This window comes from Amblyraja radiata, chromosome 11 (assembly GCF_010909765.2).
Source record: "Amblyraja radiata isolate CabotCenter1 chromosome 11, sAmbRad1.1.pri, whole genome shotgun sequence".
Taxonomy (NCBI): domain Eukaryota; kingdom Metazoa; phylum Chordata; class Chondrichthyes; order Rajiformes; family Rajidae; genus Amblyraja; species Amblyraja radiata.
The window spans coordinates 37,766,218-37,790,880 of record NC_045966.1 but is presented as its reverse complement, the minus strand read 5'-3'; the positions used below and the strand labels follow the sequence as shown (position 1 = coordinate 37,790,880).

The 24,663-nt window shown below is 43.0% G+C and overlaps 2 protein-coding genes across 4 annotated transcripts in view; both read left to right on the top strand.

Annotated features, from left to right (window-relative positions):
• Nucleotides 1–7,931, top strand: part of n4bp3 (NEDD4 binding protein 3) — a 97,361-nt gene extending 89,430 nt beyond the window's left edge. For 2 of the 3 annotated variants that reach the window (XM_033029688.1, XM_033029689.1), the window contains 2 exons: nt 1,900–2,718; nt 4,165–5,535. In XM_033029688.1, coding sequence (XP_032885579.1) covers nt 1,900–2,718; nt 4,165–4,797 — 1,452 coding nt within the window. In that variant the 3' untranslated portion in view covers nt 4,798–5,535. Of the gene's footprint in view, nt 1–1,899; nt 2,719–4,164 lie in introns of all 3 variants that reach the window. The other variant, XM_033029687.1, reaches the window with a different exon arrangement.
• An 8,934-nt stretch (nt 7,932–16,865) lies between these two features.
• On the top strand, nt 16,866–21,711 carry LOC116978387 (homeodomain-interacting protein kinase 4-like). Its single transcript, XM_033029505.1, has 2 exons — nt 16,866–17,382; nt 20,930–21,711. Exons 1-2 carry the CDS (start codon nt 16,866–16,868, stop codon nt 21,709–21,711), a joined length of 1,299 nt encoding a protein of 432 aa, XP_032885396.1.
• Nucleotides 21,712–24,663: the final 2,952 nt, after the last annotated feature.

The following is a 24,663-nucleotide window of genomic DNA, read 5'->3' as shown; positions in this document are numbered from 1 at the left end:
TCCTCCTTAAGTATGCACATCTGTTCCCAATACTCTAGGTGTACACTTGATCCAAGCTTCCTCTACCTGAATCTATGCCTCTTAACATCTCCAAGTTTGCAGATGACACAAAGCTGAGTGGCAGTGTGAGCTGCGTGGAGGATGCTATGAGGCTGGAGGGTGACTTGGATAGGTTATCCACTTTGGTGGCAAGAACAAGAAGGCAGATTATTATCTGAATGGTGTCAGATTAGGAAAAGACGGAGGTGCATCGAGACCTGGGTGTTCTTGTACATCAGTCACTGAAAATAAGCATGCAGGTTCAGCAGGCAGCGAAGAAAGCAAATGGCATGTTGGCCTTCATTGTGAGAGGATTTGAGTACAGGAGCAAGGAGGTTCTACTGCAGTTGTACAGGGCCCTGGTGAGACCACACCTGGAGTATTGTGTGCAGTTTTGGTCTCCTAATTTGAGGAAGGACATTATTGCTATTGAGAGAGAGCAGCGTAGATTCACCAGGTTAATTCCCAGGATGGTGGGACTGACATATGATAAAAGAATGGATCGATTGGGCTTATTTTCACTGGATTTTCTAGGCTTATTTTCACTGTATGCAATGGGATCTTATAGAAATATATAAAATTCTGAAGGGATTGGCCAGGCCAGATGCAGGAAAAATGTTCCCCATGTTGGGGGAGCCCAGAACCAGGGCTCACAGTTTAAGAATAAGGGGTAGGCCATTTAGGTCTGAGAGAGAGTTGTGAACCTATGGAATTCTCTGCCACATAAGGCGCAGTGGAGGCAAGTTTTCAAGAGAGAGTTGGATGTAGCTCTTCGGGCTAACGGAATCAAGGGATATGGGGAGAAAGCAGGAACAGGGTACTGATTCTGGATGATCAGCCATGATCATATTGAATGGCGGTGCTGGCCCGAAGGGCCAAATGGCCTACTCCTGAACCTATTTTCTATGTTTCTATGTTTTCCTGATTGGGTCTCAATTGTTCTCATCATCCAGTATTCCTTACTCCTATCTGCTTTGCCCTTCCCTCTTATAGGAACATGCATATCTTGAACTCTCATCCTTAGAAACTCATACCACTTTCTAGATATCCCTTTGCCTACAACCCAAAAGTTGATTAAACTTTTACAAGTTCTTGTCTATTACCATTAAAGTTGGCCTTTCTCTAATTTAGAACTTTAGCTTGTGGACCAGCCCTATCTATATCCATAAATATTTTAAAGGCAATAGAACTGTGGTTGCTGGTCCCAAAGTGCCACTGACACTTTAGTCACTTGTCCTAACCAATTCCTTAAGAGTAGGTCAAGCTTTGCCTGAGGAACTTTCCTGAACACACTTGACAGATTCCATCCCATCCAAACCATTGGCACTATGGCAGTCCCAGTTAATGTATTGGAAAAGCTAAAATTCTCTAATATGACCCAATGAGTCTTGCAGCTGGCTGCAGTCTCCCACCATATTTGTTCCTCTAATTCCTATTGCCTATTTAGGGGCCTATAGTACAATGCCAACAAGATGATTGCCACCTGTTTATTTCTCAGCACCACCAATACTGGACGATCTCTCAGTAATGTCATCTTGGACTACTGGCATGATGTTGTGTTTAATCAATAATTCAACTACTTTTTTTACTCCTGCCTCTTCTTGACCTCAGGCCTGTGTAATGTACTGTGAATACCAAGAAAGGAAGAAATAAAAGGCTGGATCTAATCTTTGCCTTTCACTTGATAAAGACATTGTAAAATCTTTTCAGAAAATACAAATTCTTATGGCTAATGGGTATATGAACTTAGTCCATTTCACAGCAAATAATTGCAAACTGTATTTATAATCTACATTAATTAATCATAAATTTTACATCCTTCCATCTTCTCCCCCTCACCAAACCCTTCCCACTCCACAGTCACGATTCCGACCCTCTGCATTTAAACCAGTGGTGCCAAAGAATTTCAGTTCAATGCAGAATCTTTATCCACAACAGTCGAAGGAGATGAGTGACAGCACAGCCAGCCTCAATGACTTCAGCAAGACGGACCACTCACCACTGAGGAATGGTGCTGAAAAGCAGGATTATTTCAGGACAGCCAGTCAAGAAGAAGGCCTGTCTGACTCTGGGCGGAACTCCATGACCAGTCTCCCACCCTGTGGAACAGGGGTGAAGCACCATGTAGGGCAAATAAGCTCCTCCATGGGCCAAATCAACCACATTGGCTCAAATTGCATTGATGGGGGATCCAAGGAAGTTTCAAGCTCTGACAGTGGCCGCTTCTCGTACAAGAGTATGGCGGTCCTGAGAGGGCTGAACACCCAGGGCAACATGTCCCCCTCCTGCGAGCTTTCGCGATCGATGGAAGACGTCGTCAGAGAACTGGAAGACCGACTTCACGAGAGGGAAGTGGAGCTGAAGCATGTGAGAAGGAATCTGAATGAGAGCGAGGACGCCATTGCGCAGGTGTTTGAGGATAAACAAAGGCTGTGGGAGAAGGAGATGGAAGAGCTCAAGCGGATCTATGCCAGCAAGCTGCGCCAGGTGACCCAGCAAGCCCAGCACACCCAGCGCACTCTACAGCTGCAGGTCTTCAAGATCCAGCAGGAGAAGAGGAAGCTGCAGGAGGATTTTGACAAGTTGTTGCTGGAATGTGAGCAGCTCAAAAGCTGCTGTACATCTTATCGACAGGAGCAAGACGACTTAACCCCAAGGCTAGAGGAAACCAAATGGGAGGTATGATTATTTCTGTTTGATATTATCTTGCCATTTGCTTGTTAGCATCTTTCAAGTAAAAAAACATGGAGCTACAAACCATAGAGTAATATTTCCCTTGTTAATGATGTTGGTTTCTCTATAAAGTGAGAAACCCTGTTGCATTTTCCTGTTTTGTTTTTCACTCGTGAATTGAGGAAGAGTTAGCTAATGCAAGAGTTAGCTTTAATTGTTCAGTACAACGTTGTATTCAGCACAACAATGTTATACATCCATTGTATAACCTAATCCTTAGATGCTACACAAAGTACATTTTACCAAACGCCTGCTGCTAAATGTGATTGGGTTTCTGGTGCATCACCTGCATACCTCCAGATTTTTGTTTGTGGATTCTCTGTTCTGCTTTGGTGCAGACAGAAATTCCCAGCCACACATGACAGCCACAAATGAGGTGCAGCTCACACCTATGCAGAATTATTCATATAATGGCTGACATGAGAAACCAGGCTCTAGCAGTGTGGTTAAGGCTTTCTTAAAGGCGTCTGGACTTTTCTGGGCTGCTGTCAGAAGTCTGATCAGTGATAACCTTCCAAGTAGGCTTCCCTTAAGATTTCTCCTCTGCACTGTTACCCATGCATGTCTGGTTGATATTGCTGTCACACCCTCTGTCCATACCCCAAATGTCAGACTAAGGCTGCTGACGTCATTGCTGCTACTACTAGGATTAAATCTGTGTAAACCTCAGCAATATCTCAGTGTGATAGATGTTTGTTCTAATAATCTCACTTTATTTAATCTAACTCTGGCTGCTGAATTTTACATTGGAAAGGAGATGATTTAGTTGCTCTAAATTTGCATGCAGTTTCAATGTCGATTTTATAACATTATCTACCTCTTTCCAACCCCATTCCTCTCTGCAACAGCTCCCCCACCCCCCCCCTACCCAATCCATCATCCACTATTGGCCAGGCCAGATTATTTTCCTCTACATTTAACCGCTAGAACTGTTTGAGATAAAGGATCCTGCTTGACCAAGAATAAAGCCAGCATGCGTTGCATATATGCAGCCAATTTCTGTTTGGTTTAAGTTAGAAGTGTTGTAGGAAAGATAAATCGTATGTAATAGAGATACAACACAGAAACGGCCTCCATAGCCCACCATATTCATGACAACCATCGTACTTATTGATACTGATTCAATTCTCCTCTAAACTTTCTACCCATTAGTTTAAGCATACAATCTGGTGGGGTCTCTGTCATGGAGAGAAACCATTTCAGATTGATTCATATTCCCTGCACTAATTTGATGTGAATTCCAGATTTCTCTCTCAGAAACCATGAAGGGCATTGTGCAATTCAGATAAATATTCCTTTTAGTAAAAAATTAAATTTTGGTTTTGGCTCTTGCTGAGCAGGTTTCTGTTCTGGGTGGCCAAAATGATTTACTTGCTATTTATCTTGCTGCAGGTCTGTCAGAAGGCCGGTGAGATTGCTCTGCTGAAGCAGCAGCTGCGAGACTCTCAGGCAGAGGTGGCAGAGAAACTCGGTGAGCTGTTCAACCTCAAAGCTCTGCTCCAAGAGGTCCAAGTGGAGCTCTGTACCAAAGATGAACAGGTTTTGCTGTTGAAGAACTCAGTTCAGGAGCGACCAAAGCAATTAGCTAAGAATACAGATTCCCTGCAACAGCAGGATCCCACCTCATTCCAAGAAGCCTCCCAGAGGAGAGTTGATGCCCCTGAAGAGATGAAGGGCTTGTTCAGTCGGGAGACCGATGATCTGAAGTCCAGAGGCTTTCACGAAGACATCACCCAGGGTCTAGTCCTCCAGGTTGAAAGGCTGAAAGCTGAACTGCTATTGGAACGGAGGCAGAGTGAAGCTCAAGCTGCCAGTTTTGAAATTGAGAGGAATATCTGGCAAGATGAAAAGGAAAAAGTCATCCAGTATCAGAAACAACTGCAGTCTAACTACCTAGAGATGTACCAAAGAAACCAGGCCCTTGAACAAGAAGTCGAAGAGATCGCAGCCAAAGCAGAATTAACAGAAACTGATGCTAAACAGAACCTACCATGGATTGAGAGAATTGAATCCTCTGAGATATGACAGGCAATGAAATGTATTTCTAGGTCTAGGACACTAACTCTTTAAAAAAAACATATTATGTGTTTCCTCAAGATGAGCAGACATTTTAGAAAGCACGATGGCAGACTATTACATCGGGAGGATGTTACTGACTTCCATCTACAAATGGAAATGATGTAACACAAGGAAACTTCAAAAAATGTCAAGAATGGAAGGTGGTAGCAGGTGTGCGAAGGGAACCGAGAACACTTGGTTCTATATGATAAAAATCTGTGAGGTGATTGACTTTTTCCCATGCTTGAAAAATGGTGCAAATTTCTGTACATTTGCAAATCTGACTTAAACAATCCATGTTTATTTCTAAACAAGGCTTCAAAATGTGAAATAATCCAAGGATGTTATATATAATATATATAAAAGTATATATGTTAGAATTGCTGCACAGAATGGCACAGTGCAATTCCTCGAGTACCTCTCTGAGTTAGGGTTTACTTTAAATTTCACATTCCACAGATTAATCCTTGCAGAGTTGCTAGAACAGCACAGGAAACAGGCCCATTGGCCGATAATGTCCATGCCAATTTTTCTGATCCAAAAAACATTTTAATGCTGCTATCGTATCTGTCTCCATCACCACACCTGGTTGTATGTTCTAGGCACCCACAGCTCTCTGTACAAAAAGGAATTGACACATGTTTTTAAATGTTGCCCCTCTCATCTTAAAGCAAGCACTCTAGTCTTTGACATTTCCACCTCGGGGGGGAAAAAGCTTCAGACTCTCAATCCCATCTATGCCTTTCTTAAATTTACGTACATCTATCATGTCTCCCCTTAGCCTCTTACGTTCCATAGAACACAAACCAAATTTCTCCAACCTAAGAGCCTTAACCCTTTAATCATTCTGGTAAACTGGCACCTTCTCCATAGCCTCCACACCTTTCCTGTAGTGGGGCATCCAAATTATACACAAAACTCCAAATGTGGCTAAATCAAAGTCCCATGAAGGTGCAACATGACTTCCTGACATTTCCACCAGCATACCATGTGCCTTCATTACCACTCCTACTCGTGATGCCATTTTAAAGGGACCCATTGCTTTGGACCCAAAGATCACTCTGTACATCAATGCCATCTTCTGCCATTCTTCTTCTTTCGTGTCCATCTTCCATGTTTCAAATGTTGACATCGCTGTCATCGTCCATCCTGAAAAGGATGCAACAAGTGATGGCTCCCACTGATGTCCTGCAATTAACTGTATACTTTCTCTTTAGACTTTAGTATACAGGCTTTTGGAAACAGGCCCTTCAGCCCACTGAGTCCACGCTGACCAGCAATCACCCAGTACCTAGGGACAATTTACTATTTTTACCAAAGACAATTAACCTACAAACCTGTATGCCTTTGGTGTGTGGGAGGAAACTGGAGCACCCAGGAAAACCCATGTGGTCATGGGGAGAACATCCAAACTCTGTGCAGACAGCGCCCGTACTAAGGATTAAACCCAGGGCTCTGGTGCTGTAAGGCAACAACCCTACCATTGCAACACCTTGCCGCCCTGCTAATACACCCCTGATAATAGCTCAAGGACGCAGAACCAACCAATCCCCGTCCACTGATGCTCTCATCCACCTAGCGGAGCTGGTCCTTTCGCCACATCCAACGGGATCCCGCCACTGGCCACATCTTCCCATCTCCTCCCCTGTCTGCTCTCCGCAGAGACCGCTCTCTCCGTAACTCCCTGGTCAATTCGTCCCTTCCTACCCAAACCACCCCCTCTCCTGGCACTTTCCCTGGCAACCGCAGGAAATGTTACACTTGTGCTTTACCTCCACCCCTTGACTCCATTCAAGGACCCAAGCAGTCTTTCCAGGTGCGGCTGAGGTTCACCTGCACCTCCTCCAACCTCATCTATTGCATCCTCTGCTCTAGATGTCAGCTGCTCTACACCGGTGAGACCAAGCGTAGGCTTGGCGATCGCATCGCCCAACACCTCCGCTCGGTTCGCATTAACCTACCTGATCTCCCGGTGGCTTAGCACTTCAACTCCCCCTCCCATTCCGAATCCGACCTTTCTGTCCTGGGCCTCCTCCATGGTCAGAGTGAGTAAATTGGAGGATCAGCACCTCGTATTTCCCTTCGGCAGTTTGTCCCCCAGCGGTATGAACATTGACTTCTCTAATTTCAGGTAGTCCCTGCTTTCTCCTCCCTTTCTCAGTTCTCCCTTGGCCCACTGTCTCCGCCTCTTCCTTTCTTCTTCCCGTCCCCCCCACCCCCACATCAGTCTGAAGAAGGGTCTCGACCCGAAACGTTGCCTGTTTCCTTCACTCCATAGATTCTGTCTCACTGGCTGAGTTTCTCCAGCATTTTTGTCGACCCTGATAATAGCTCAATATTCAAAGAACAATGTTGACTTCAGCATCTAATATGCTTGTGCTTTCATGCAAGACACTGAGTCCATCTGGTGACAAATATCTGCACTGCATCCACATTCTAAGCTGCTCATTCCTCCACTGGCACTTCTCTCACTATAGATGACTGCACCAGTTATGTTGTTGCACCAACAGCAATCAGCAACATCAGCGGCAATCTTGGTTCACTTTTAAAACTTCCGTTTTAATCAGTGTCTGTGGTAGAGAATTAAATATCTGTAAAATAATGTTTAGTTTATTAGTTTAGTTTATTATTGTCGTGTACCAAGGTACCGTGAAAAGCTTTTTTTTGTTGCGTGCTGTCCAATCAACAAATAGACTATACATAAATACAATGAAGCCATCCCCAGTGTATAGATACAGTATAACGTGTATATTATTCCCCACTCTAGTTGAGGAGAGGGCGGTTCCATTGCCCGATAACAGCTGGGGGAAAAATGTCCCTGAATCTGCACTTATGCATTTTCAAACTTCTGTACCTCTTGCCTGATGTGACAGGGGAGAAGAATGAGTGACCAGGGTGAGACTGGTCCTTGATTATGCTGGTGGCCTTGCCAAGACAGTGTGAAATATAGATGGAGTCCATGGAAGGGAGGTTGGTTTGACCCAGCATCTTAACATTGTATAGTTAACTGATCCAGATTAGTAAGCTTGCTATTAACCAATCATTTATGGCTTGAACTTTTTTGACAAACATTTAAATAAACTTGATAACTTACATTGATATTACATGGACTCTTCTTTTACCGTGGTGTATGTGTTAATGATGTCTGCTTATGCTCTTCGGAGTGCATATTCTGTAGTAAAAGCAATCAAGTTGTATTTGGACGGCATTTCAAATGGTTAGAACCAAACCAAATCATTCCCACTATTTCAGTACCCGCACTCTGATGAAATTATGATTTCTGAAGAATCTTTCAATGGGCGGCGCAGTGGTGCGGCGGGAAAGTTGCTGCCTTACAGTGCCAGAGACCCGAGTTCGATCCTGACTACGGGTGCCGTTTGTGCAGAGTTTGTACGTTCTCCCCGTGACCTGTGTGGGTTTTCTCCGGGATTTCCAGTTTCCTCCCAGTCTCCAAAGGTGTATAGGTTCTAGGTTAATTAGCTTGGTATAATTATAAAGTGTGAGAAAAGGGTTAATAGGGATGGTTGATTTATACTAGAACTCTGAAAAATATAACTTAGAAAGAAATAAGGTGTCAGCAGAAGCCAGACTGCTGGTAGAATATAAAGTAACAATATACAGAACAGAGAGAAATTCTAGATAAAAAGTAGCAGATAGAAAGACTTCAGCAGGAGTTTTAAGAGAAGTAAGGCAGTTGAGAAGGGCAAGGGGTTAAAAACAACTACGCATGCCTAATGAGATTACATGAATATGAACTCACGCCCACTATGACAAGATGCCTAATTTAAATGCACATGCGATACATTATATGGGAGGTACCTTTGACGTCAGGAGACGTTCCGAGACGTTCTCGTGGGAACGCAAACCTTAGTGTTCTGATTGGAAGAAGCCCAAAGGGGAGGGATGAGAGTGTGACAATAGTAAAATGAAATGTATAAAGATAGAAAGCATCTCCATCCTCGGTGTGTCTCTAGAGGGCGATAGAGGAGAGACACCCTTTTCTGCGCAGAAATGTAATAAATGAGATAAACTTGTTTCTCTGACTTTGTCTCTGAGCATTTGTGAATTTGAATCTCACATAAAGTGTCCCCAGTGTGTGTAGGATAGTGTTAGTGCACGGGGATCACTGGTTGGCATAGACTTGGTGGGTTGAAAGGCTTGTTTCTGTGCTGTATCTCCGAACTAGAAGGTTCAAGCTGAAGATAGTTTAAAATTTTAACATGCTCCGTTTGATTGAAAACCTAGAATAGTTTTCCATTTGTTTTTTAAATCATATCCTCAAGGAATCTTATTCTGCTCCTACAACATTCAATTATTGTTATGCACTTTCCTGAAACAGTTCAGTCTGAATACACAATGTACTAATCGCAGCTTCACCCACAAAACGCCGTACCAGAGGTTTGTTCAATGAAACTAAAACGAACTTAATTAAACAATGCAACTCCAATCATGTTGATCAATATGCGGAGGGTTTGTCAGGCTGCATGAAGATATCAATCGTGTGCTATTCCCATCCAACACATTCCTGGGTGCTTCCAATTCCTATGGGGAAAATGGTTTTAAATGTATTTCCTTTCTTGTCCTCCATATTAAAACATGAATCAATTAAGATAAATGAATTAACGGTGCAATTAAGTATATATAGTTATGATATCGTGGCCATTACGGAGACATGGCTGCAAGGGGATCAGGACTGGGAGTTAAATATAGAGGGGTACTCGACAATTAGGAAAGATAGACAGGAAAGAAAGGGAGGAGGGGTGGCCCTTTTAATAAGGGAGGGAATAACGGCAATAGAGAGGAAGGATATTGCGTTGAAGGATCAGGATAGTGAAACAGCTTGGGTACAGATAGAGAATAATAAGGGGAAAAAAACACTAGTGGGTGTAATTTATAGACCTCCAAATAGCTGTGACGCTGTTAGTCAGAACATAAATCTGCAAATAGTTGACGCATGTAAAAAGGGAACTGCTGTAATCATGGGGGACTTCAATTTTCATATTAATTGGGCAAACCAAACTGGGCAGGGTAGACTAGAGGAAGAGTTTATAGAATGTATTAGAGACGGGTTCCTAGAACAGTATGTCACAGAACCGACAAGGGGGGAGGCAATCTTGGATCTGGTCCTGTGTAATGAAGCAGGATTAATTAAAAATGTCATAGTTAGGGACTCGTTGGGAACAAGTGACCACAATATGGTCGAATTCCATATTCAAATAGAAGGGAAGCAGGTTGAAACTCAGGCTAGGGTGCTTAGTCTAAATAAGGGGGATTATGAAGGTATGAGGACTGAGCTGATCAAAGTTGACTGGGATAGCAGACTCAAGAATAAGACGGTACATGAGCAGTGGCGTACGTTTAAGGGTATACTGTATAACCTTCAAGAAAAATTTATTCCTATGAAGAAAAAAAGGGGTAAGGGTAAGAACAGTCAGCCATGGCTCAGTAAAACTATAAAGGATAGTATTCGGCTGAAGGCAAGGGCATATAAGGTAGCCAGAGATAGTGGGAGGGTAGAGGATTGGGAAGCATTTAAAGGTCAGCAAAAAATAACTAAGAGATTAATTAAGACGGGGAAAATAGACTATGAAAGGAATTTAGCGAACAACATAAAAACTAATAGTAAGAGTTTTTATAGCTATATAAAAAGAAAAAGGGTGGCTAAGGTGAACGTTGGTCCATTGGAGGGTGAGACTGGAGAGTTGTTGGTGGGGAACATGGAAATGGCAAAGGCATTAAACGAGTATTTTGTATCAGTCTTCACCATAGAAGACACAAAAAATATTCCAACGCTGGATAAACAGGGGGCGGTAGGAATGGAGGAGCTAAATACTATTAAGATCACCAAGGAGGTGGTATTAGGGAAATTAATGAGACTGAAGGAGGATAAATCCCCTGGGCCTGATGGATTACATCCAAGGGTCTTGAGGGAGATAGCGGTGGGGATTGTGGATGCATTGGTGATAATTTTCCAAAACTCCCTGGAGGCAGGAACGGTCCCAGTGGATTGGAAAATGGCCAATGTAACACCTATATTTAAAAAAGGAAGTAAACAGAAGGCGGGTAACTATAGACCGGTTAGTCTAACATCGGTGGTGGGTAAAATGTTAGAGACAATTATTAAAGAAACACTAACGGGGCACTTGGATAAACATGACTTCATCGGACAGAACCAGCATGGTTTTGTGAAGGGGAAGTCCTGTTTAACGAATCTGCTCGAATTCTTTGAGGAAGTAACAACCCGGGTGGATAAAGGGGAACCGGTGGATGTGGTATACTTGGACTTCCAAAAGGCTTTTGACAAGGTGCCACATAAGAGACTATTGCTAAAAATAAAAAATTATGGGATTGGGGGTAATATATTAGCATGGGTAGAGGATTGGCTAACAAATAGGAAGCAGAGAGTGGGGATAAATGGTTCATACTCGGGATGGCAACCGGTAACTAGCGGGGTTCCGCAAGGGTCGGTGCTGGGACCCCAGTTGTTCACAATTTATATAAATGATTTGGAGGAGGGAACCAAGTGTAATATATCAAAATTTGCGGACGATACAAAAATGGGAGGAAAAGTAGGGGATGAGGAGGATAGGAAGAGTCTGCAAAAGGATATAGATAAGCTAGGTGAGTGGGCAACAACTTGGCAGATGAAATTTAATACTAATAAATGTGAAGTCATTCACTTTGGGAAAAAAAATGATAGGGCAAGTTATTTTCTAAATGAGGAGGAGCTGCGTTGTAATGCAACGCAAAGGGATCTAGGGGTATTAGTACATGAATCACTAAAAGTTAGTATGCAGGTGCAGCAAGCAATCAGGAAGGCCAATGGAGTTTTGGCCTTTATTGCTAGGGGGATTGAGTATAAAAACACGGAGGTCTTGCTGCAGCTGTACACAGTATTAGTGAGACCACATTTGGAATACTGTGTACAGTTCTGGGGTCCATACTTAAGAAAGGATGTACTAGCCCTGGAGGCAGTGCAGCGAAGGTTTACAAGATTAATTCCTGCAATGAGGGGATTGACATATGAGGAAAGGTTAAGTAGGCTGGAACTCTACTCTTTGGAGTTTAGAAGAATGAGAGGCGATCTCATTGAAACATATAAGATCGTGAGGGGCCTTGATCGGGTGGATGCACCGAGGATGTTCCCAATGATCGGGGAAACTAGAACTAGAGGACATAGTTGCAGAATAAGGGGGGGCTCTTTTAAAACTGAGATGAGGAAGAACTTCTTCACCCAGAGGGTGGTTAATTTATGGAATTCACTGCCCCAGGGAGCAGTGGAAGCAGAAACTTTAAATATATTTAAGACTAAAATAGATGGTTTTTTAGCTGCCAAGGGGATAAGGGGCTACGGGGAGAGGGCAGGGATATGGACCTAGGTATGGTTAGTATAGTAAGACCTGAGTGATCTCCTGGACAAGTGTCGATCGCCTGGATTGGGGTCGGAGAGGAATTTCCCGGATTTTTTTCCCGAATTGGACCTGGGTTTTTATCCGGTTTTTTGCCTCCCCCAGGAGATCACGAGGTTCTTGGGGTGGAGAGGGGTGATAGCGGTATAAAGGGGAGGGTAGTGTCTTGTGTTCTGTGTCTTGTGTCTACTGTTTGTGGGTAAGTGTGTCTGTTTAGTGTTCAGCCATGAGCGAATGGCGGTGCGGGCTCGACGGACCTGGTGGTCTACTCTCGCACCTACTTTCTATGTTTCTATGTTAATTCAGGGAAATCATTTGTGAGCAATTTATTTTCAGATTTTTTTTAATTTTCAAAAAAATATTTCAGTATTGTTCTTAATTTCACACTTGTTTAATCAACTTCACACTTAAAGGTAAACTAGGATTAATAGCTCTCAGAAGGATTAATGATCCTGATGAAAGGCCCTCCCTTTCGTGGTAATCTGGTGCATTCTTGGGAATTGAATAAATAATGGAATATAAATAATGGTGGTAAAGAAAAGGGGGCATCTGATGGAAAGCAGAACCTTTTAGGTACCTGGAATTGGTGCCCTTATAACATAATTGTGTGTTTGAACATGAGATGGCAGGAGTTATAAGGGATATATTAATCAAGTCCTAATAACAGACCTAAACCTGAGCTTATGATATTACAGTAAACTGGATTTTCCAAAGACTCTGACTGATGATAATGCAACAGATTAAACTAAATGCTTGGAGAACCGTGGAAGTTGTGAACTTACTCACTGTGTCTTTTGACCGCCAAACTCCCCATGGTGACACCTACCAGGACAGATTTTTCTTGGCTCCAAAATGCATATCAGGTACAACCTGACACAGGTCTGTTGTGAAGAAAGGTATGGTATTAAATTATTTTTCAGCTAATTATGGTTTAATGATTTTAATTATGTTTTAAATGTTAACAGTTAAAATTAGTTGTAAAAAATATAAAATGAAAACAAAATAAAAAAATGTTTTAGTTGCTTTAAAATGTCTCTGATATTCATGAGTTCAATAGACAAGTTGAAGCAACTACAAACATCTTCAGCAAAGATTGCAGCACAATCTTGGTAACAAAGAAGTGCTTTAGAACCAACTGACATGATCCAGTAAGGTGATAGCCCTGGAATATGTCCAACAATACAAAACATTCTAGCATTTTACTGGTCCATTGTCTAATCAACAGCAAAATCAAGATAGGTATTGCTGGCTGGGTTATCAAAAAGCATTTGACAACAACCAGCGTACTGATGCTTGGTACCACTCTGCTGTGTGCCACATCACAGTATTGGTTCAAGTAGGGACAAAAGACCACCCTCAAAATCAAATCAAATCATCAATATTAACCATAAACGTAACTGATCAGCTACCTTCTGACTTTTCACTAATCAAGGCAAAGTCAAGAATATGATGGAACCTCCAACAATGCTGAAGAAGTTCAACATATATCAGCACACGATTACTCCAAACATATTGAATGCATGCACGTAACTTACCAAGGTTTGTTTAACAGAAACCCCCAAAAATGTCAAATTTTCACACCAAGGAAGGCTTGTAATAGTTTAGTTTGCTTAGAGATACGGCACGGAAACTGGCCCTTCAGCCCATCCAGTCCAGACTGACCAGTGATCCTTGCACATTAACGCTATCGACAGACACCAGGGGCAATTCAAATTTATACACAAGTAAATTAACCTATAAACCTGTATGTCTTTAGAGTGTGGGAGGAAACCGGAGAAAACCCATGCAGGTGACAGGGAGAATGTACAAACTCTGTATAGACAATAATAGTCTAAATTGTAATAGTCTAAAGAAATATCTGCTGGTTCCGTTCCAAATTATACATCATCCTGTGGTGGAAATACATCACATTTTTCAAAATTGTAGAATTCTGGAGCTTCATACCTGGCAGCATGGAAATATTTTGCCAAAAGGACTCCACTGTTCCAAGAGGGATGCTCACCAACAGTTCCTCAGTGACTTCCTCATCTTATAAATCATTAACAAACATTAACGTTTTAATGAACTTTAAAGAATATATCTTGTTCAGGACTATTCCTTATAAGGAAGACTATTCTTTACAAGGAAGACCATCTATCCCTCAAGACAGTCCCAGCTTATTGTGGTGATGGAACAGTTGTTCAAGTTGCAAGGTTGATGTAATCATGACCAAACCAAGCAGCTTAAATATTATGTACAGATCTGTATACCCATCTGGTTCACTCTTAGCTACTTTAAAGTGATTCTTTACTTATGCATGCAGTGTTACAACCAGAGCTCCATTGCTTTTATGCTTATCTGGGGTCAAAAGGCATGGGTTTTTAAGGGAAATTGGTTAGTGGCCATTGACATTACTGCAACTAGTTGAGAGTGACTTCCTCTTTTCATTATATGCACTTGTACACGTAGAAACCACAATCAGTTTATGATTGTTGACCACAAAATGCACCGAGGAATTCAGAAGATATTTCCTAATCCACGAGGTGCTGATAATGCGGAACTCACAACTGAGATGAAATAGCTATGAGATATTTTGAAGAGAACATAGTGCAGCACATGAACGGCCCTTCAGCCCACAAAGTCTGAGCTGACCATGATGATGAATTAAACTGTCTTACTAACTGATCACATTTTTTGAGGAGGTGGATGTTGTCTACATGGATTATAGTATAGCATTGGATAAAGTCCCCCATTGTAGGGTGATCCAGAGGATTATGTTGCACAGGATTAATAGTGACTTGGTCGTATGGATTTGCAACTGGCCTACTGATAGAAGACAGAGGGTTGTGGTGGAAGGATACTATTCAGACTGAAGGTGACCAATGCAGTTCTGCAGGGATCTGTGCTGGGGCTATACATATGTGTGTGTGTGTGTGTGTGTGTTCAAAGTATACAGCAAGATCTAGACCAGCTACAGAAATGGATGGAGAAATGGCAGATGTTTTATAGTCAGGATGTTGAGTATAAGAGACAAGATGTCATGGCAATATATGACTCTGGTTAGGCTGTATTTAGATAGATAGATAGACAGACAGACAGACAGACAGACAGACAGACAGACAGACAGACAGACAGACAGACAGACAGATAGACAGACAGATAGACAGACAGATAGACAGACAGATAGACAGATATATATATATATATATATATATATATATAATTTGGACTATTATGTACAGTTCTGTGCCCCACTACAGGAAGGCTTTGGAAAGGGTGCAGAGGAGGTTTATCAGAATGCTGCCTGGATTAGAGGGTTTCAGCTACAGGGAGAGATTGGATAGACTTGGATTGTTTTCTCAGGAATATTGGAGTTTGATGGGTGACTTGGTAGAAGTACATAGAAACCAGAGATTCTGCCTGTCCTGCTGAGTTACTCCAGCACTTTGTGTCTACCTTCGATATAAAACCAGCATTTGCAGTTCTTTCCAAAACAGAAAAAATAGGTGCAGGAGTAGATCATTCGGCCTTTCGAGCCATGCAATATGATCAAGGCTAATCATCTCAAATCAGTACCCCGTTCCTGCTTTTTCCCCATATCCCTTGATTCCTTTAGCCCCGAACTAAATCTAACTCTCTTGAAAACATCCAGTGGATTGGTCTCCACTGCCTTCTATGGCAGAGAATTCCACAGATTCACAACTCTCTGCGTGAAAACGTTTTTCCTCATCTCAGTCCGAAATGGCCTACCCCTTTTTCTTAAACTGTGACCCCTGGTTCTGGACTCCCCCAACATCGGGAACATTTTTCCTGCAGAAAATTATAAAATTATGAGAGGTATGGATAGGGTAGAGAGTCAAAACCAATGTCCAACACTAGAGGGCAGAGCTATAAGGTGCGAGGGGGGAAGTTTAAATGTAGATATGCGGAGGGTGGTGGGGGCGTGAAACACATTGCCAGCGTGGTAGTGGGGGCAGATCGATAGTGGGGTTTAAAAGGCTTTTAGATAGCCACATGGAAGTGCAGGGAGTAGAGGGATGTGGATCATGTACTGGAAGATGAGATTAGTTTAACTAGGCATCATGTTCGGGACAAACATTGTGGCTGAAGGGCCCATTCCTGTGCTGTACTGTTCTATGTTCCATATGTAGGAACTTTCTTCCATGGCCAGCGATGAGCACAGGTGGTTCATCGCTGACCATAACTTATGTGCCAAATGAAGCACTGGGGTCTCTAGTGGATGGGGCCATACAGACCAAAACGGGGTTGGATGATTCTCCTTGCAGCACTTCTGAAATTGATTTATTTAGGTGTGAATACAATGGACCACATGGAGCACTTTGGGAAATGCATTTGTACTGCGTTGTCAATCTTTCTGGGTACTGAGAATTAATGAATGAGCCAGTCAATATTAATGAGCTTGGTGGTAGAAACTAGGATGATCAGACTAATATTTCGTTGAAACTCACAACAGAGCTGCCATTCTGTGATCATCAGGTTCTGTTGCTGGGCACATGGTCACTAGGTGAACCTGTGTCACAATGGGATGTCCATTGCATCACTGCTGAAATGGAACATGTTCTGTTGTTGGATACATTAGAGCTTTATTTCAATGCTGAAAGTGTTAGATTTGGGATCCCTTTGAAGATGTCTGCTATGTACTCTGACACTGATGAGTATGACATCATTACTGTTTTAGGAAAGGGAACATTCGGAGAAGTGACAAAATGTTGGAAAAGGAACTCTGACCACTATGTGGCCATAAAGATATTACGAAACTATAATTTCCGTAAAGGGGTCATCAAATGCGAGTTAAAAATACTGAGGATTTTGCAATCTGTGGATTCAGACAAGTTTTGCATTGTTCGTTTTTTGGAGTCCTTCACTGATGATACCAAGCTTTGCTTTGTGTTTGAGCTTCTGGACCAAAATCTGTATGAGTATCAGAAGGAAAATGACTTTGTTCCACTACCGATCAGGCATATTCGCTCCATCACAAAGCAGGTGCTGATTGCTCTACAGAAACTGAAGGAGCTCTCTATTGTTCACACAGACATCAAACCTGAAAATATCATGCTTGTTGACAAGGCCAAATTTCCCTTCAAAGTTAAACTGATTGATTTTGGTTCTGCTTGTATTTTGCCTGACATTCAGAAGATTAAAGGTATGTACTCATTATCAATTATTTTTCTTAGAGTTGGCAAACATGAACATGCAGAAATTCTGTCAAGGCTAATCAGAGCGGATCTAACGAGAATGGAATGGGAAGGGAAAGGGGGTGTAGTGGCTGAAGCATTTAGATGATGTCTTCACTCGGGATAGTGAATCCATGCGATTCACAACCACACAAGGCAATGGAAGACTTGTTATTGAATGTAGTTAACAAGAAACTAAATGGATTTCTTTGCACAAGGCCATAAGGAATATGGTATTACGATAGTGGATCGACCATGACTGCATTGAACATGGACCAAGCTCATAGGGCTGAATGGATAATTCTCACTCCTTTCTCTGCACCTTGGTTGCCCGTCAGTCAACCAAGCCAACTGACATTTTGTACTTGGAGAAATAAAGAAGCGCAGATGCTGGTTAATACACAAAAGGACACAAAGTGATGGAGTAACTCAACAGGTCAGACAGCATCTTGGGAAAACATGGATGAGTGACGGTTAGGGTCAAGACCCTGCTTCAGACTGACTGTAGGAGTGGGGGGAATAAGAAAAGTGGAAAAGTGGAGAGGCTGGCCAAGGAGTTGCAGGTCACACATGGATATAGGCAAAGGGGGGTTTGATAGGCAGATGGTTAGAACAAAGGTTTGAAGAGTTGCAGATTGTGAAGCCTGAGGGAGGAAATTAATTAACAGGGGGTGGGAGACCACCTGTCTCTTCCCCCCCCCCCCCCCCCCCACACCCTCTTGCCACATCCTCCTTCAGAATTTCACACAGTACTCCAAATGCGACCTAACCAAAGTCCTATATATCTGCATCATGGCTTCCTGACATACTCAATGCCCTGACCTATGAAAGCAAGCCTATGATATGCCTTCTTTACCACTCCATTGACTTGTATCGCCACTTTCAGGGAGTTATGAACTTGGACCCCAAGATCCTTCTGTACATCAATGCTGTTAAGAGTAGCTTAAGAGCCATTAATTGTATATTTTCCCCTTGCATTAGATCTCCCCAAGTGCAATACACCACACTTGCTCCGATTAAACTCCATCTGCCATTTCTCCATTCATTTCTGTAGCTGATCTATACCTTGTTGAATACTTTGACAGCCTTCCTCACAGTCCATGACACCAACAATCTTGGTGTCATCTGCAAACATACTTTCTAACCAGTCTACGTTTGTGTCCAAGTCATTTCTATACTTTTCACGAACAGCAGCAGTCCCTGCACGGATCCTTGCAGAACTCCACTGGTCTCTGACCACCAGCCTGAATACTGTCCTTCCACCAAGGTCCTTTACCTTCTATCAGTAAGCTTGTTTCAAATCCAAAACGTGAATATTATCATTTAATCAACTAGTTTAGTTTAGAGATACAGCGGGGAAACGGGTCCTTCGGCCTACCGAGTCCGCACCAACCAGTGATCCCCGCACACTAACACTACCCCTACGCACACTAGTCACAATTTTACATTTATACCAAGCCCATGAACCTACAAACCTGCACGTCATTAGGGTATGGGAGGACACCGAAGATCTTGTGGAAAACCGACCTAGGTCATACGAAGAACGTACAAACTCCATACAGACAGCACCAATCATCAGGATCCAACCTGGATCTCTGGCGCTGTGCCACCGTGCCATTCCTTAAATATAAAGATGAATACTGTTTCAGATGAGGTTCTTAACTTGCCTCCTTACTTAGACCATAAGACATAGAAGTAAAATTAGGCCATTCAGCCCATCGAGTCTACTCTACCATTCAGTCACGGTTGATCTATTTTTTTCCCCTCTCAACCCCATTCTCCTGCCTTCTCCCCCTAACTATTTTGCCCTTCCTAATCAAGAACCTATCAATTTCTGCTTTAAAAATGCCCAATATCTTGGCCTCCACAGCCATCTGCGGCAATAAATCCCTAAGATTCACCACCTTCCATCGGGTGGTGCCACCACAGTGGCTGCCTCGCCAGCAGCTGTTAGTCCTTTCACCCTTTTTGTTATTTTTAAGCTTTCACTTCCAAAGGTGACAAGACACTTCGATCGGGTGTGGAGGGGTGGAAACTGTGACTTTATTTCAATATTAATTAAAATAAACTCACCATATATAGTAGTATGCAGAATTTGTTATTGCCCGTCTCTATAGGTATCAAGCCATGTGTTACCAAAATTACATATTTGTTTCTCTACCAGCTTTTGACATTTTGGAGAAAATTGTCATCTCTGAATCCAAGAGATAAAGCCAATGACTGTAAAGAGAAATATCTTGGCTGCTTCCTGGAGTTTCTTGATTCTTTGAAGTTTATGTCCACAAAATGATATTTCAGGCATTGCATTAACCTCACTGTTAAATGGATAGGTGTCGCAATATTGTAGTTGCAGTGTAACTGTCAGTGTGAAGAACATCACTGTTAACAAAATACAAGACTGGAACATTCATTGCCAAAATATGCATGATATGTGATGTTATTATTGGTACAAGCTCTAACATTCTGCACATATTTGATATAATTGATATAATTTAATTGCCACACAACCAAGGTCGGTGGTATTTGGGTTGCCAGCAGCGGTACAGTAATAAAGAACACAACCACAATAAAAAATTTACACAAACATCCACCACAGCATTCATCACTGTGGTGGAAGGCACAGAGCTTGGCCAGTCCTCCTCCATTTTCCCCCGTGGTCGGGACCTCCACCCTCCACAGCCGTTGCTGCGGGCGTCCAGATGGTAAGGGACAAAGTCAAAGTCAAGGTGAGTCCAGGATCGGCTCTTCCCAACCAGAGACCGCGGCTTCAGGCTGGTGTAGGCCGCAGGCCGGCGGTCAAAGTTTTAAAGTACCTGCCGTGCCGCAGCCGGAAGCACCGCAGTCTGCAGGGCCGGCGGTCGAAGCTCCCCTCCAGGGGAGATTGTAAGTCCATACCGCGCCCGCGGTAGAAGACGGCCGCGGGCCGGCGGTGGAAGCTTCTTCTTCCACCCGGGTCCCCAACGTGAGATCCCGGGCTGTGGACGCCGCACCAGCTGGAGTTCTGCAGACCGCGGCTTCAGGCTGCCGGCTGCCGCGGGCCAGCGTAACGGAGCGCTCCCCTCCAGCGAGCCCCAGCGAGGTCTCACCCGCTCCGCGCCGAGAGTCCACGCTGCGCCCGCCGCTGAAGCTCCGGGCGCGTCTCCGGGAAAGTCCGCGCCGATCCTGCTGTTAGGCCACGGGGGAGGCGACCTGAAAAAGTCGCCTCTCCATGGAAGAGGCGGCCAAAACGGTTTCCCCCTTACCCCCCTTACCCCCCCACACCACCCCCCACACATAACACACAAAGAAACATTAAAAACAGACTTTTAAACATACTAAAAAAATAAAAAAAGTTGAAAAAAGACGGACACGCAGCCGACAGGCTGCTGCCAGTGCAGCGCCCCCTACCAATGGATTGTTTACATTGTTTAAAGTATCCTATTTACTAATCAAAACTTGATCAATCACAAATTTGTCTCTGTATTAACTTGATAGATTTCATTCATTATTATCATACATTTATTTCCCCCTCTGCAGGACCATACATCCAATCTAGATTTTACCGTTCACCTGAGATCTTACTTGGCTTACCCTTCTCTGAGAAGCTGGACATGTGGTCTCTAGGTTGTGTTATGGCAGAGCTTCATCTTGGTTGGCCAATTTACCCTGGTACCAATGAGTATGATCAGATCAGGTACATTGTTGATGCACAAGGGCTACCATGTGATCAACTGTTGGAAACTGCCAGTAAAACTCACCACTTCTTTAAAAAGGCTCGTCAGCCTAATTCAACATATCAATGGAGGCTCAAATCAATGGATGAGTATCAAGCAGAGACGATGGTGCAACCTCTGGAGACCAGAACAAAACCTTTGTATTCACTTGACCAATTAGGAACCGTCTATACCAAAACTGTTTTCCCGGATAAGGATCTGAAAGCGGAACTATTTGATCAATTTATGATGGTGGCTCTCATAAAGAAAATTCTTCTCTTTGATCCCAGGCAGCGCGCTACTGTGAGTACAGCTTTAAAGCACCCATTTCTCACAATGCAGAAGCTCAAATCAAAATACAACAATACAAAATACTACAAGATAGCTGCGCAAGCCTTTAGTCTTGCCTTAACCCCAAGTAAAAAAGTGGAACATCATTATTTTTGTTGTCAAACGTTCAAGCAGTGTTGCCATTTAGATAATGAACAATATGAGCCAAACCAGGCACCGCGAAATATTAAATCCATTGAACAACTAACAGAAGATGAGTTGGAAGATTCAGCTATTGAAGAATCTGAGAAAGAGGTTGGTCCTCAAATGTGTTGAGTTTTAGCATTTTGTGAAATGATAGATTTAATCTAGACCAGTTTTTTTTTGTGAGGCAGCATCTATGTTGAAAGGAACACAAAGTCAACATTTCAGGTCAATGAAACTTCCTCGCTCCTGCTGAGTTTTTCTAGCATTTTTCTGTATTTTGCAAGATAGCAGCATCAGGATAATGGATGCTTGGTGCCATGTACGGGTAACATATGCAAAGATCGCTGCTCGTACCTAAACCCCAGAACTCTGTGATGGCCTGAGAAAGACTATTCCGATAGCCTAGATCAGTTCTGCTTGTCCCCTTGCAGAGAAATCTACCACTGTAGATTTGTCAGGAGCATGCATAAGATCTTAAACCTCCCAGCTTTCATAAAGTTACATCTGTCAGTCATTATTGTTAAATGAGGTCAGTGTCCAACTGATCCAGCAATATAAAATCAAATTTCACCATGACATTTGTAGAATTTAAACTTAACAAAAGTATGAATAAAATAATGAAGCTGCTAACTGTGATGAAAAATACTGGATACTCCAATAGTGTCCTTCAGGGAAGAAATTTCAGCATTCTTTCAGAGAATGTACTATACATTCAAGCAATTTTAACAATGTGCTCAACTCTCAACTGGTTCCTCAGTTTAGGAAGGGCAATAAGCATCGGTAATTATGTCATTATCCTTTAAACAAATAAATAGATATAGAAAATGTCCATTCTTGCCTATAAACTCACTTTTTATACATTTACTTTGATGTTTATTAAGGATTCATGTGCCCCCATGTGCCTTCCAATTCAAGATGTACATTGCTTTTCAGTAAATTTATATAAAGCTGCAAACTTTGTACCTGCAGAATCATGTTGTCCACAAAGGGCGGCAGGGTGGCGCAGCAGTAGAGTTGTTGCCTTACAGCGCCAGAGACCTGGGTCTGATCCTGACTACGGGTGCTGTCTGTGTGGAGTTTGTACGTTCTCTCCGTGACTAACGGGTGCTCGGTTTCCTCCCACACTCCAGAGACGTGCAGGTTGGCTAATTGACTGGGTAAAATTGTAAATTGTCCTCAATGTGTGTAGAATAATGTTAGTGTGTGGGGGTCGGTGGTCGGTGGACTCGGTGGGCCAAAGGGCCTGTTTCCGCACTGTATCAATAAAATAAACTAAGCTGAACTAAACTAAATGTGGCCACTCACTTTCCCAGCTGATCACTGAACAACACTGCAGTTGATTTCACAATGTTGTACTTTCACATCCATTCCCTACACACTCATTCCCACTACACACTGAGACCAATTAGCTTACAAACCTACACGTCTTTGGATGTGGGAGAAAATCAGAGCACTGCTTTTGGTAAGTGGATAGGTCTGTAGACAGCCTATTTCTCCATGTTCCTTGGAGGTCTTTTGCCCCAGGAAGCCCACAAACCTCCCAGGTTGAGTCGGTGCATATTCAGCTGGGCACACACAATCCCTGCTTCATAATCCTTTCTCTGCCCCTCCGCACCCTCTGCAAGAAGAAACTTACAGAAATCATGGCTGTGTGTGAGCTCTGAACATGGGTAGATTTTATGGATGGAGTTATTGTGTTCCCTAGGCCAAGAGAAGTCAATGTTCATACCACTGGGGTACAAACTGCCCAAGCGAAATATGAGGTGCTGCTCCTCATATTTTGCTTGTACCCCAGCGGTATGAACATTGACTTCTCTAATTTCAGGTAGTCCCAACTGTCTCCTCCCCTTCTCAGCTCTCCCTCAGCCCTCTGGCTCCCCCTCTTCCTTTCTTCTTCCCCCCACCCTCACATCAGTCTTAAGAAGGGTTTTGGGCCGAAACGTTGCCTATTTCCTTCGCTCCATTGATGCTGCTGCACCCGTTGAGTTTCTCCAGCATTTCTGTCTACGTTCTATTGCAGTAACTGGGTTTATGCAAGGAATGAATTAAATTATCCAAAATGTCTGTTGGATAATTAATGGAAAAGGGTTTAAATTTGGAGAAAATATGTTGTTCACCTTGTTGCTAGGAAAGTCTAAAGATATAACCTTCACTCCAGTAAATAAGATAATAGAACCAACTATAAATCCAAAAAACTACAGAGGAAAATGTCAAAAAAACTGCAGTGGCGCAGCTGGTATAGATGCTGCCTCACAGCTCAAATGAACCTGGTTCGACCCTGATCTCGGGTGCTGTCTGTGTTGAGTTTGCACATTCTCCCTCTGACTGCATTGGTTTCCTGGATGCTCTGATTTCCTCCCAAATCCCAAAGACGTGTGGGTTTATAAGCTAATTTGTCTCTGTATAGGGAATGGATACGAAAGTGGGATAACATATAACTTGTGTGAACACCTTAATCGATGGTAGGCATGGACTCAGTGGGCCAAACGGCCTGTTTCCGTGCTGTTTCGTTGGTTTTGAGTTTTAGAGATACAGCGTGGAAACAGGCCCTTCGGCCCACCGAGTCCATGTCAACCATCAATCGTCCATGCACTGGTTCTATGTTATCCCAGTTTCACATCCTACACTCTAGGCACAATTTACAGAAGCCAATTAACCTACAACCCTGCATGTCTTTGAAATGTAGGAGAAAATCGGAGCAGCTGGAGAAAACCCATGAAGTCTCAGGGAGAATGTACAAACTTTGCACAGACAGCAAATTGTAATCTGGATAGAACCCAGATCTCTGGCGCTGTAAGGCAGCAACTCCAACACTGCACCATTGTGCCGCCCTATCCCTAAACCAAACTAATCTAAACTAAATGTGCAAATGCACAGTAGACCAGTCTGCACCTGAAGAGAGAAGTGCGTTAAGGTCTTTAACTGGGTCCTCTTCACTACACGTTGTGTTTACTTGGTGAGCAAACTTCAGACATCCAGAGCATGCATCACAGTCTACCATAAAGTATCAAATGTAGATTTAATTAGCTAGCATAAACAACTGGATGGCAATCTCTGTCCACTTTCTTACTATTTCAGGCA

Coding starts and splice junctions, on each gene's coding strand:
- LOC116978387 (XM_033029505.1), top strand. CDS start 16,866: ATGTCTGCTATGTACTCTGACACTGATGAGTATGACATCATTACTGTT. Junction 17,383..20,929: donor TGACATTCAGAAGATTAAAG/GTATGTACTCAT, acceptor CCCCCTCTGCAG/GACCATACATCCAATCTAGA.